Source organism: Kryptolebias marmoratus, linkage group LG8 (assembly GCF_001649575.2).
Source record: "Kryptolebias marmoratus isolate JLee-2015 linkage group LG8, ASM164957v2, whole genome shotgun sequence".
NCBI lineage: Eukaryota > Metazoa > Chordata > Actinopteri > Cyprinodontiformes > Rivulidae > Kryptolebias > Kryptolebias marmoratus.
In genome coordinates, this window is record NC_051437.1 from 12878869 (window position 1) to 12892537 (window position 13669).

Consider the following 13669-nt stretch of genomic DNA (forward strand, 5'->3'; position numbering starts at 1 on the left):
GGGGGGGGGGGGGGGGGAACACGCAGACCCACCCTTTGTGGGGAAAGAAATAAACAGAACAACGTTGTTTTCCGTGTGTGTGTAGGCTTTGAGTTATCCGTTGCCGCCTTGTTTGAGAAGTCTCTCAAACGTTGCTTATTAGCTGTTGTTAGCATGCTAGCTAACAGCGCCAGCTGCGTTATTTCATTGTTTGGCAGCAAAGTGCTAACGTTAGCTGGACTAAAATGCATTAGTGTGGTTATCTTGAAGGGTTGAAAGCTAGTTGTGAGTTGACTTGTGCCGGGAGTTGCTGTTTTCATCACATATGTTTGTTTTATTCTAACCATAAGCTGTCAGTTGCCCAGTCAGGTGATGTGTTGCTGTTTGTCATTGCGTGGTTCGTCCCAACATGACTGAAACTCGTTAGAATGTTGACATAAATTGCACCTGTTAGTTGGGTACCAGGGCACAGGAACAAGTTGTTTCCCACTGGGAGTGTGTTGTGTTCGCGCTCAGATACTTTTCGTAAGCCAATAAACACAAAACGCCAAAATAGGAATGCAATGATCTTCCTAAGCAAATAAATGTCAATGCAACTCGATTGAGTTTGTTTATGCAGCGACAGTTCACAACAAAAGCCATCTCAGGGCGCTGTACAGAAGAAAGGACAAGTCCAAATCAGAAATCCAGTTTAGATCTAGATTAAAATCTAATTAAAGTCAGTCCTTCCTCCAATATTACTGTAAATTCACAGACAGTACACTACAATATGTCACTCAGTAAAAGTTGTCTGTCTAGTCAGCAGGTTGCACAGAGGCGATAGTGGAAAGGAACGACTACCTTTAGACAGGAAGAAAAACCCAGCAGAACCAGAACCAGGCTCAGAATGGGCGGTCATCTGCCTCGACCCGCTGGGGTTTGAGAAAGAGACGTGGACAGACACAGAGAGGCTGGTCCAGGTGGAGTTTCTGTGGGAAGAAAAGCAAAAACAAGTATGGAGTGAAGATGGCAGCAGAGTGAGGATATGTGGTCAGTTTGACTGTCCCTAACTATAGGCTTTATCAAAAATAAAAGTCTTTAAAGCGGACGGGGTGTCAGCATCACGGACAGAAACAGGAAGTTGGTTCCATCAGAGAGGAGCCTGATGACTGAAAGCTCTGCCTCCTGTTCTACGTTTAGAGACTCTAGGAACCACAAGGAAACCTGCAGTCTGAGAGCTAAGTGCTGTGTTGGGAAAAGATGGAACAGTAAGATCTTTTAACATAAGATGGAGGTTGGTTGTTGTTAGAAAAAAAGTAAATTCTGCTCTGAATTCTGCAGGAGCCAATGGAGAACTATGAACACTCTCATCAGAACTCATTTTGACTCAACTGAGGACTTTATAGAGAGTTTTTCCCAGACAATAAAGGATTTTATTAATCCAGCCTATAAATAAATGCATGGACCAGTTTTTCTGCATCAGCAATGCTGTTTGAATAAAATTGACTAAATTAGTATCAAAGTTTATTAATAAAATAATCGCTGAAGAAATGTGTAGGTAATTCCAATTGTACAGAAGCACAGAGCTCAAGTAAAGGTGTTCATTCAGGACCCACCATTTACTACAACCGGTGAACAACGTGCAGGCACATCTTGTCTCGTCTGAACTCTAAGACACTTATTTCAGCGATGCTAAGCTGTAACTCATACACACAGCATCAAATCAGGTATTTTATGGTCTCTAATTGTGTCCTCCTGTTTCAGATGTAAAGCTGAACACTACAGAGGATCGTTGGCGCAATGGGGCTGGACTTTGATGTGAAGGCGTTCTGTCACAACCTGCGGGCCACCAAGCCGCCATACGAGTGCCCCGTGGAGACTTGCCGAAAAGTTTACAAGAGCTACAGCGGCATCGAGTATCACCTCTACCACTACGACCACGACAACCCGACTCCCGCTCAGGCTTTGCCCAATAAGAAGCGGAAGGGGCGGCCCCCTCGCGCCTCGCTGGCCGGTTCAGGCGACACGGACGACGGCGGAGGCAATGGAGGCGGAGGAGCGGGCCTCGAAGGGAACACGCCGGGCAGTCCCGACCGCTCGGAGCGCTCGCACTCCCCCGGGAGAGACACCATGACCTACGCCCAGGCTCAGCGCATGGTGGAGCTGGAGATCCAGGGACGCATGCACCGCATCAGCATCTTCGAGAACATCGACGTGGTGTCCGAGGAGGACAGCGACGCGGAGGACGCGCCGCCGTCCGGAGCCGGGAGCTGCGGAGGGGGAGTTTGTAACGGCAGCGACAGTGGAGCCGGAGGCAGCGAGGTGGTGGGAAGCGGGAAGGATCGCTCAGATATTCCGTCCTCCAACGGCGGCAAGGCCACGCCAAAAACTGGGAAACATAAGAGCAAAGACAAGAAAAAGGACGGCTCCTCTTACCACAACGCTCAGTCGGGTCTTGCAGTCAAGCTCCCAGAGGCTGTGTTTAGAGAACTGGACCAAGAGAGACCTGATGCCCCTCCTCGGCCTTTATCCTACTACAGGTCTGTAAATAAACGAGAATGTGACCGAGACTTGTATGGGTGACGAGCTTATTCGCAAAGATTTTTCTCCACATCTGAAGTGTTCATATTTCTGTTTGTCCTCTCCCCTGCCTGCACCTCAGGTACATTGAGAAGTCAGTGGAGGAGCTGGATGAGGAGGTAGAGTATGACATGGATGAGGAGGACTACATCTGGCTCGGCATCATGAACGACAAGCGGCGGCGTGACGGCGTGACCCCCATTCCCCAGGAGGTTTTTGAGTACCTGATGGACCGCTTGGAGAAGGAGTCCTACTTCGAGAGCCACAACAAGGTACCCCCGAGCCCACGTGCCAGGGGCTGAGGCGACACGTCGAACATTTCAGCGTGACATTTGACTCCCGCGTGTCTTTTCTGCTCCTCCCCCTCAGGCCGACCCCAGCACGCTGATTGACGAGGACGCCGTCTGCTGCATCTGTAATGACGGAGAGTGTCAGAACAGCAACGTGATCCTGTTTTGCGACATGTGCAATCTGGCAGTGCACCAGGAGTGCTACGGCGTGCCCTATATCCCCGAGGGTCAGTGGCTGTGCCGGCGCTGCCTGCAGTCGCCAAGCAGAGCTGTGGACTGTGCCCTGTGTCCTAACAAGGGAGGAGCTTTCAAGCAGACAGACGATGGGCGCTGGGCTCATGTAGTGTGTGCCCTTTGGATCCCAGAGGTAAGTGCACGCAGCATTATACGCCCTTCACTAGAATGACATCATATTGCTGCGAGGATGTGCAGCTGTTTTTTGTTTTTTTTTGTACGCTGCGTGAGCTCAGAGTGGATTTTTGCTGCCGTGTCTCAGGTCTGCTTTGCCAACACCGTCTTCCTGGAGCCGATCGACAGCATCGAGCACATCCCGCCCGCACGCTGGAAGCTCACCTGCTACATCTGCAAGCAGCGCGGCTCGGGCGCCTGCATCCAGTGCCACAAAGCGAACTGCTACACAGCGTTCCACGTCACCTGCGCGCAGCAGGCAGGCCTCTACATGAAGATGGAGCCCTACAGGGAGACCGGGGCCAACGGCACGTCCTTCAGCGTCCGTAAGACGGCGTACTGTGACATCCACACGCCCCCGGGATCGGCGCGACCTTTAGGGGGAGTGGGCGGGGCCAGCATGGGGTCGTCCAACAGCGACGGGGAGCTGGAGGAGGACGACGAGCCCAGCCTCGGCCAGGACGAGGACTCGAAGGGATGGAGCTCGGAGCGGGCGAAGAGGGCGAAGGCCAAGTCCAGGCTAAAGATGAAAAGAGCGCGGAAGATCTTGGCAGAGAGGAGAGCTGCTGCGCCGGTGGTGTCTGTGCCCTGCATACCGCCTCACAGGTAACCCCGCTCTTCATCTGCACCGCGCTTCCAGATCACGCGGGGTCGTTTCCCCGTCCAGACAGAAAAGGTTTGCGGGACAAAAATGACTCACGGGGTGCCCTCAAAAGCAGTGTTTGCTTCTCTCCAGGCTCAGCAAAATCACAAGCAACTTGACCGTACCCAGGAAGAGCCAGTTCATGCAAAGACTTCACAGCTACTGGACGCTGAAGAGGCAAAGTCGCAACGGCGTTCCCCTCCTGCGCCGGCTTCAGACCCACCTGCCGTCGCAGCGGCACGTTGACCCGCTTCCTCCGCAGCCTTCATCGCAGCTTCCTCCGGTAAACTTCCCTCAGCGCTCGCTATAATCTCATCTTCCTCAACCACCATCTATTGTGTTCATGTTTGTTTTTTTTCCCCACATTTCAGAGGGACAGTGAGGAGAAACAAACTGCTTTAAAGGAGCAGCTGAAGGCATGGCAGCGACTCAGACACGACCTGGAGAGGGCGAGGCTGCTGGTGGAGCTCATCCGCAAGAGGGAGAAACTCAAGAGGGAGACGGTGGGACAAAAACGAAATCTAGTTTTGTCTTTAGTTTATTTTTTTTAAACATTTGCTTAACTGTAGTTGCTAAGCTTCAGAGCATAGTTTTTCTCATGTACTTCCACTCGGAGCTACTCGTGTTCGCACAGACAAACGTGTCACTAAACAAAACGTTGTTTAGTTGTTTTTATCCAGCTGACTTTGCTCCAAATGTGCCCCTGTTTAGATTAAAGTGCAGCAGATGGCGCTAGAGATGCAGCTGACTCCTTTATTGGTGCTTCTGAGGAATACGTTGGAGCAGTTACAGGAAAGAGACACAAACAACTTTTTCACTGAGCCGGTACCTTTGGAAGAGGTAAATGCACACAGTTGCAAACCAGTGAGATGCATTTATGTTGTATTTGATTTAAATTGTAAGTTGTTTTTTTTTTCCATCTTAGTGGGCTCAAACATTTAGGATTGGTGTAATTAAGATATTGCTGTACGCTGATCAGTGTCTCCCCCTCTCTCCCAGGTGCCGGACTACCTGGAGCACATCGACACCCCTATGGACTTTCAGACCATGTGGAACCTGCTGGAGTCTCACCGCTACCTCACCTTCGAGGCCTTCGAGGCCGACTTCGGCCTCATCGTCAACAACTGCCTCAAGTACAACGCCAAGGACACGGTGTTCTACCGCGCCGCCCTGCGGCTCAGGGAGATGGGCGGGGTGGTCCTCAGGGCGGCCCGGCGCCAGGCCGAGCGCATCGGCTTCGACTACGAGACCGGCATGCACCTCCACCGCGAGTCCAGCCCGGACAGCCAGCGCGAGCAGGAGCGGGAGCGGGATCGGGAGCGAGAGAGGGAGAGGGAGAGGGAGCAGGACCGAGACAGGGAGCGGGACCGGCCGTCGTCCTCCAATGAAGATGGTAAGAGTTCCTCGTTTGTTTTGTGTCCGATGTGAAATACTAATTGACTAGAGATAAGGTGGCATTTATTCATTTATGCACTTTGTTGATTTAACCTATTTGTCTCGTAATCAAATTTAGTTAAGAGTTCTTTACCTGTCTTAAACACACGTCACTAAAACAGTTTTTCTTTGCAGAGTAAGATGCTTACTAAGGTTATAGTAGATTAAAAAGCATACTTTAAAAAAAAAATATTGCCCAGCACCAAAAGGTGAAATGTGGGCAATAATAGTTTTGCCTGTGTGCATGTGTTTGTTTGTCGGTCTGTTAGCGAAATGTCTCATGAACCACTGGATGGATTTAAACGAAGCTCTCAGATGTACGTCTACAACTGAATAACATTTGGAGTCAGTCGAATTCAAGGCGGCTACCACAGCTAATCAATCGTAGCAACACAAAAATGGCTGTAACTCAATCAGTCTTATAGATATTGAGCTAAAAATCGATGTGGAAGTAGCTGAGAATCATTTACGTAACTCTGAGGAGTCTCTGAGACAAACTCACATGTTGTGAGTTGGTCAGGTGACTAAAAGAGCTGTGACGCCGGTATTTCTCAATCTAAAACCTTGACTTGAAAGGCGGCGGGCGATATGTAATTCTTTAAGAGTGCCGGGCTTTTAGTTTGTAGTGACGTTACATGGCCAGTAGATGGCGTCTCTCATTCATGCAGGTTCTCAACTAAACTAAATTGTTTTCATAGCTCCACTTTAGGTGTTTCTTTTACTTTGTCTTTATTGAAATATAAATATATATATCATCAGGGTTCCTACAGTCTTCAGAAGTGAGAAGAAGTATGGAATTAGCTCTTAGTGTCTTTCAGGCTTAGATGCAGTATGAAAAAGAAATAGTCTTAAAAAAGAGTGCACTTCCAGACTGTCCTCTTGGTACCATCGTCCAAAGATAAAAAAAAAATGTATTTCTAAAAAAATTAAATTGCAAAGTCACCATAACATCGTCCCTGACAGTTCACCCTCCTGGAAGCTTTCAGCTGAACTCTTAGACCTTCAGTGTCTTTGTTTCTGAGTTACTGAATACCCGCAGAGGCGTTCACGCCCACAGAGACTTACAGGCAACAGATTAGGTTTCCAGATCAGTCCACAGCCTCTCTACACGTCGGAGGGGCGAACCAGTAAGGCTGCAGCTCACATGGCAGTTCTTTGTGGATCTGTCAACAATAAATAAAGCCTCCTTTTTAAAAAAAAAAGGGGGGGGGCAGTATAATTTCTTAGCTCATGCTGTGTTCAACGTGTCAGTCACAAGTTGGCTTTGCTCTAAAGCGACCACAGCTTTTCTGTTTTCCTCTTAATGGAGAAGAAGTTTTACAAAATTAAAAGAATATGTTGTGCTGAAGATGACTTGAATCCTGGGGTTAAGATGGCAAACTGGGAACTTGCCACAGTAATGGTTTTTGCCTGTTTTTGCGTGCATGTGCTTATCTGTTTCAAAGACATCTCATGAACCACTTGTCAGATTTTATTGAAACTTGCTGGAAAATAATCATTGGATATACCTCTACAACCAATTAACATTTGGAGCAAACCTGATTAAAGATGGCCGCCACAGCCAGCTGACCTTTAAAAAACAAACAAACAGAATGGCTGTAACTCTGACGATTTTATAGATATTGATTAAAGAGTTGGTGTGGTAGTAGCTGAGAGTAATCCCCAACTCACATTTAGTACTTGGAGTCATCGCTGTCTGTCTGTTAGCGAAATATCCCATCAACCACTGAACGGATTTTAATGAAACTTTCAGGGACATACACCCACAGCTGATTAACTTTTGGAGCCGAACTCAGTTCAAGATGGCCGCCACAGCTAATCAGCATTCATTTTACAAATGTTGAGCTAGAAGTCGATGCGGTAGTAGCTGAGAGTGGTCCTCGACACGTACTCTGAGCGCGACATCCCCTTGATAGTGCACGAAAGTTTGTTTTTAACGTTTGACCCAAAACGGCAACAAACTCGGCCATTTCAGAAGATTTTAGTTTCAATCTCTGGCATGAAAGGCGGTGGGCGATATGCATTCCTTCAAGGAATGCTTTTCATTTGATTTTGAGGTAGAAATGCTGCTTATCAGCTTACTAGTAAAGGTAGAATACTGTTAAAGCATCTACTTTACACTTCAAATGTTCAAAATGGCATCTAAAATTGAGTTTTTTGGGGGGCAGTATAAACTTCACTCCGTTTGGTCGTTTCCTGTCATTTTGGACAGCCTTTCTGATCGTCTCATGACCTCTGTGTGATTGACGTGTCGCTCCGCAGACCTGCTCCTGCCAGAGAACAGGCGGCGGCTGCCCCTGGACGAGCAGCTGCACTACCTGCAGGTCCGTCTGGACGAGGTGAACTCGGGGAAGCACAGCATCGGGCAGTCGCGCCGAGCCAAGGCCCTGAGGAAGGAGATCAGCGTGATCCGGAGGAAGCTCGCCCACCAGCGGGAGGGAAGCTCCGTCCTCGGGGGCCGGGAGTCCGCAGGCGAACGGGGCTCCTCTCTGCCGCATCACTCGTCGTCCGCGGGACACCACGACGAGGGCGGGGAGAGCAGCAGCCAGGAGATCGGCGGGAAAGGTGCGTCACCATCGCCAGAGCGATTCCGTTGACGGTCTGTCCGTGTCCGCGCGTGCAACTGAAGCGTGTCTTCGTCCGCCTTAGCGTCAGAGGTCGGCCGTCGGACGTTGGTCCTTTTCCCGAAGAAGAACCAGAAAATGGCCGGTCCTCCCAAGAGGCCGGGGCGCCCTCCGAAGAACCGGGACGCTGGCTACGCCGGGGCAGGGGTGAGCCAAAGCCCCATCGGCCCCCCGCAGCTGCCCCTGCTGTCACCGAGCAGGCAGAGGAAGAGGCCCCGCAGCCCCCACACCAGCTCCAGCTCCGACAGCGACAGCGACAACGACGACCTGCTGCCAGGTTCACGAGACGGCCATTAATAACGCGCCGTTAATGCTGATAACGTCCATTTTTGAGTCCCGCGATGACCGCTCTTGTCCTGCTGTCTGTTGCCCTCAGGTTTACCGAGCAATGGTTTTGATACAGGAAACCAGCCTGTAACGGAAAGCTTCCGCGTGTACAGAAATGAGCCTCGCCTGCCTCGTTCCAGCTCCGACTCGGAGTCCACGACCAGCAGCAGCAGCAGCGCGGCGTCAGACCGAACCAGGTGACTGCCGCACGTGTCCGTTCGTCTCGAAGGAAGCTCTTATCCGTCGGTTTTCTGCCACAGATTAAGTTATTTACAGAAGCAAAGCCACAGACCTAACAGTTTAATCTAGAGATTGACAGATTAGGGTTAGTTTACCAAAATAAGCATGCAGATGGCAAATTTTATGAAGTCTCTTTATCAGTCAGTGGGAAAAACTGTGTGATATTTTTATACACATTACAATTTATTAGAGTTTGAAATAAAAGGTGAGAAAATTTGTTTGAACAAAAAAATAGTGGAATAACAGTAGAGATAGCAATTAGCTTTAAAGCCTTGTAAACACTCTTAAATTTATCCTGAAGCCTGTTTTTTGCTCTTAAGAATTAGATTATTCAGGCAGTACTCAAAAAGTAAAACACAAACAGTATAGTTATTATTAATTTGTTTATGACGTTCTTATTCCAGGTAACGTTTCTCCCAGTGCCGTAATCTTTCATACGCCTGTAAATGAGATGTCAGGTTTGTAGCATTTGGCTAAAATCCTTTTTTTGGGGGGGTTATTAATATATTTTTTATTTAATATTATGTCCAAAGAGCCAATAAAACCTCCCACATGCGCAGAGGCTACGTTTGTTTCAAGTCCGACAGCTCCTCTCCAAGGGTCCATAACTTTTCCCACGAATTTCTTTTTCTGAATCCGCCCGAAGGCGCATGACTTCCCGACGCACTGTAAATCTAGGAGCCATTTTTGTTGCTCGCGATCTGATTTCGCCACAGGAGAAGACGCGGGGACACGTTAATGGGCGCAGCCATTATTGGCGCTCGTCGAAACCAGTTTGTCCTCCCACCCTCGGCCGAGTGAAGAAATGCAACCTTTTAACAAAGTAATGTCGGCAGGGAGGGAGATATGAAAGTGTGTCGCTGGTGATTTCTTTCAGACGTAGAATAAATGTCATAAAAAAAATGGAATTAATAATAATAAGTACATTGAAAATACTGACCTCAGGATGATTTATTGGCTGTGGCCAGCATACTAGTGTACAATGTACCTGTAGTAAAATGACTGTTCAGTATGAATACATGTACTGTTATATATACATGTATTAAAGAGTGTTCTCTGCAGACAACCTTGAAAAGCGGAGTTTAAATCATATTTGTATCATAAATCGAGCACCTTTTTAATCTTACAATCTTTAAAAGTTTAGTCCAGAAGCGCATAAATCTATTCATGTTTTCTCTCTCCACAAATGACTTCTCCTCTCAGAAAGGAAAATAAACAACAAGGTTTCCCCGATTGAGTGACATTATTCTTTTAGGAGTCATTAATTATCTCACTCAGCGTCGTTTCATGTCTGCCAGTGTGGTGCCAGCAAAAGTACTTCTGAATTGACAGAGACCCCCTTGTTGTGGTGCAGCGTTGACAAAAGGGTGGTTTTAGGTGAAGCAAGCCTCGCCGCCCACAGACGTGCCTGCCGTTTTGGTTGGTTTAGTACAGGGGCGTCAAATCCAGTGACGCAAGGGGACCAAAATTAAAACATTTTTAACATTAAAACAGATTTTTTAAAAAGCCAACAACAAAAACTTGATCATACAGAAATTAAAACTATATATTGTTGGCTTCTAAGTCACTGTCAAGAGAAAACTTCACTAATTAGGCTCAGTTTTTTAAAGCAAAATAAGAATCAGAGACTCGATCTGTCCCAGACTAGAGGGTCGGATGAAATGTTACAGAGGGCCGGATCTGGCCCGTGGGCCTTGAGTTTGACTCGTTTGGTTTAGTAGGATCAGGTGTTAGAAATGTTCAAATATGGCAAAAAGAAAAGGCGAAATGAAGTGTCTGACTGTTCCTTTGATCGACCTCTGGTTCTATCTGCTGAGTAGTTTTTGTTTCACTAAATGCAGTTCTAATTTAGTCTCGTTAAGTGTTAAAATTTTAACCTTGAACATTTCCTTTTATGTTTTTTTCTCTCTCCCTCAGCACGACGCCTTCGAAGCAGGGCAGAGGAAAGGCTTCGTTCTCCCGCTCCACCTTCCACGAAGACAGCAGCGAGGAAACGTCGGGCACGGAGAACGACTCCTACTCCGTCGGGGGGTCGCGGAGCGTCTCGCACCGTGAGCGCGCCTTCCACACTCCTGTCTGCGCTTAGATTTCTACTTGTCCCCGTGAAACGACAAACTATTCCGGTGCTCCAACAGCGTAATCTTCCATTAGAGACGGTGTTTTTTTTTTTTTTTTAAAAAAGGCAATGTGGAGCGTCAGCAGAATGTAAAACCACACCGTTCAACCAGTTACCATAAAACCCCAAATAGTGTCTTTTATTTATTTAATTTCCCCTAATCTTGTCTGACAGGATAGGAAGGAAAGTCCTGTCTTTGTCTTAGTCTCGGTGTTGGGACAAAAGGTGAAGCAGGAAGAGACACTTCTCTTCAAAAACATCCCAACTAAAGCTGGAGATTTCAGCAGCTTTAAAAGTTAGAAAAACATTTGTGGCAAGATACAGCCACTTATTATTATTATTACTACTATTGTTTTCATTTAGCTCATTTTTAGGAGCACAGAAAGCAAGACATTTAATGTTTTTATTCCTGTCTTTGTTATACGCTTTATTCAAAGAGTTCAGCTTGTTTACGTCAAGACTCCTGAGCTTTTTTTTTTTTTATGACACTTCCTACCAGCTGTGTCTTTCACAAGAAGCTAAATTCATCCACGAGAAGATGAGGGCTCACATTACAAACAACATAGTAAGTGTTTAGCAGAAGGTGGGATATGTGACCTGTTTTCCCTGCTCTCAGTGGTGCGAGGCCGGGACAGGTCGGGCTGCTGGATGACATCGGATGATTATTCCTCGCTGGAAGCTCTGGACCTGGTGTGGGCCAAGTGCCGAGGTTACCCTTCCTACCCCGCCCTGGTGAGACACACACGCCTCCATGCTGAACTTTAAAGATGGCAGGTGAGCGGGATCTTTGCTCCCGTCGTGTCTAATCCTCCTCGTGCCACTGTTCGCCCGCAGATCATCGACCCGAAGATGCCCAGGGAGGGGGTGTTCCATCGGGGCGTCCCGATCCCCGTGCCTCCTTTGGACGTGCTGAAACTGGGGGAGCAAATGACCCAGGAGGCCAGGGAGCACCTGTTCCTTGTCCTCTTCTTTGACAACAAGAGAACCTGGTGGGTGCTTTTGAGTCTTTTTATTGACTTTTTTTCAAACCATTGAGCCCCGGTGCAGCGTGTGCACAGATCAGTCCCCGCGGCTGAAAGGGGCTCAGACTTCTGCCGCTGTCAATTCTCGACGATATTTCGTGCTTTTTTTTTTTTTCTTCCTGCTGCTCGACAGACAGAAAAAAAGTCAAAGATGCAAAGCAGAACACGGGGCCTTTTGATGTGACTGGATGTAAGCACATATAGACGTCTTGCAGCCGAACATCAAAGCCAACTGCAGCGTTCGCACAGAAGCACGAGCTCGACGGAACCATGAGAAGAAATAGGTCAAACGGGGTTTTTGAGAAGTGAAGAAGGGGGGGGAGGGAAACGCTCGGTGTTTTAGGTCATCGTGTTCTTTGCATATAATTAGCTTAGTTTGAAGACGGAGAAAAAAAATGGTGAGAAATCAGATGACAGCAGCAAGTTTTTTTTTTTTGTTTTTTGTTTTTTTTAAACCTTAAGGCATCAGAAGTTTGCCAACTTTCAGGTCACACCCGGTAATGAACCAGGAAGTCTAACGGGCATCTTTAAACAACAATGAGCCTTTTTGTTTCCACAGAACTTTTTCATCACACTGTTTACCAGGCTGCTGAATCCGTCTCAGAGTGCCTCCGAATGTGTGCGGCGCCCTCTCTCTCTCTCTCTCTCTCTCTCTCTCTCTCTCTCTCTCTCTCTCTCTCTCTCTCTCTCTCTCTCTCTCTCTCTCTGCTTCAGCTGCGTTTTAAGGTGAACCTCAGGCGTGTAACAGGAGCTGGGTGTGCGCGTGTGTGTTTTGTGTGCGTGCAGGCAGTGGCTGCCCCGCTCCAAGCTGGTGCCGCTCGGCGTGGACCAGGAGCTGGACAAGGAGAAGATGCTGGAGGGCAGGAAGTCCAACATTCGCAAGTCCGTGTCGGTGGCCTACCACCGGGCCATGCAGCACCGCAGCAAGGTCCAGGGCGACCCGAGCAGCGAAACCAGCGACAGCGACTGAATAAGCCTCGCAGGAGTCGGTCCTCGCACGCCGTCTCCAGGGCCCAGCTCCACATCGAGAGACGGCGATTTAAAAAAAAAAAAAAAAAAAAAAAACCTCTGGTGCAAGCAGCGGTTGGGGGGGGGGGAATACCCACCACTTTGATCCCACCATACATTCATGCTCACGAAGCCATATTTAAATCTGACTTGTAAAAAACAAAACAAAAATTGTGTATTTAAGAGAGTTGAAGAAAAGTTATAACTGATGATGGAGGAAGAATATGTCCCGAATCATGAAACGAAATATTATATGTGGTCTAAATATGTTTAAAAGGAAATGAGATAAGAGTTTACAAAGTCACACACACACACACAGACACACACAGGTCTTTCTCCCCCTTTTTTCTGACGCAGGCACCACTGGGAAGCTCACATCTGAGCCGCCTGTGTTTGTCGTATGGTAAATGCACACTCATTGTGGGTTAGGCTGCAAACCCACCAAGTCCGTGTTCCCATCAATCATTTACGACTAAAGAAGGACAAAAAACCCCAAAAACTACAGAGTCGTTTGTCAGAGGAGCAGAAAGAGAGACTGTGGCAGCCTGATTACTGGGGGCAAACCCAAGGTTACTGTAATTTATTCCTTTGTCTGTTTTGGCAACAAGCTCGTCTCATCATGGACTACTTCGAATCACTCCAGCCGCGCAGGACGTTTGCCGCGCGGGTTTTTCCGTTTTTCTTTCTTTCTTTCTTTCTTTTTCTTTTTCTTTTTCTATGTTTTTGTTAATAAACGTGTCCGTCACTCCGACCGACGGGTCGATCAATAATGAGGACTGAACAGAAGCAAGGTTAGTCTCAGACTGATGGCTGTAGAACTTTTGTATACACAGATTGGGTAAAGACTCAAGTTTTAATAGAAAAATAAAATAAAAAAAAAGAGGAGAAAAAGAAGCACGAGGGTTGTGCTGTGGTCGTTGTCCCCCCCGCAGTCCGTGTTCTTCAGAGTTTCCTGCTTTCATACTGGAAACAGTTGTTTGCTTGCTTTCTAGAGAAGACTCTGGTTGTCCCCCCCCCCC

At 47.8% G+C, this 13669-nt stretch overlaps 1 protein-coding gene across 2 annotated transcripts in view; it reads left to right on the top strand.

Annotated features, from left to right (window-relative positions):
* Window positions 1-12719, top strand: part of brpf1 (bromodomain and PHD finger containing, 1) — a 13640-nt gene extending 921 nt beyond the window's left edge. Inside the window, exons 2-16 of one of the 2 annotated variants that reach the window (XM_017409469.2) lie at window positions 1723-2498; window positions 2621-2810; window positions 2908-3195; window positions 3325-3842; window positions 3973-4162; window positions 4251-4382; window positions 4591-4719; window positions 4879-5272; window positions 7576-7878; window positions 7963-8214; window positions 8314-8461; window positions 10422-10555; window positions 11237-11352; window positions 11455-11609; window positions 12429-12612. In XM_017409469.2, coding sequence (XP_017264958.1) covers window positions 1759-2498; window positions 2621-2810; window positions 2908-3195; window positions 3325-3842; window positions 3973-4162; window positions 4251-4382; window positions 4591-4719; window positions 4879-5272; window positions 7576-7878; window positions 7963-8214; window positions 8314-8461; window positions 10422-10555; window positions 11237-11352; window positions 11455-11609; window positions 12429-12612 — 3873 coding nt within the window. In that variant the 5' untranslated portion in view covers window positions 1723-1758. Of the gene's footprint in view, window positions 1-1722; window positions 2499-2620; window positions 2811-2907; window positions 3196-3324; window positions 3843-3972; window positions 4163-4250; window positions 4383-4590; window positions 4720-4878; window positions 5273-7575; window positions 7879-7962; window positions 8215-8313; window positions 8462-10421; window positions 10556-11236; window positions 11353-11454; window positions 11610-12428 lie in introns of those variants that run through there. The other variant, XM_037977210.1, reaches the window with a different exon arrangement.
* Window positions 12720-13669: the final 950 nt, after the last annotated feature.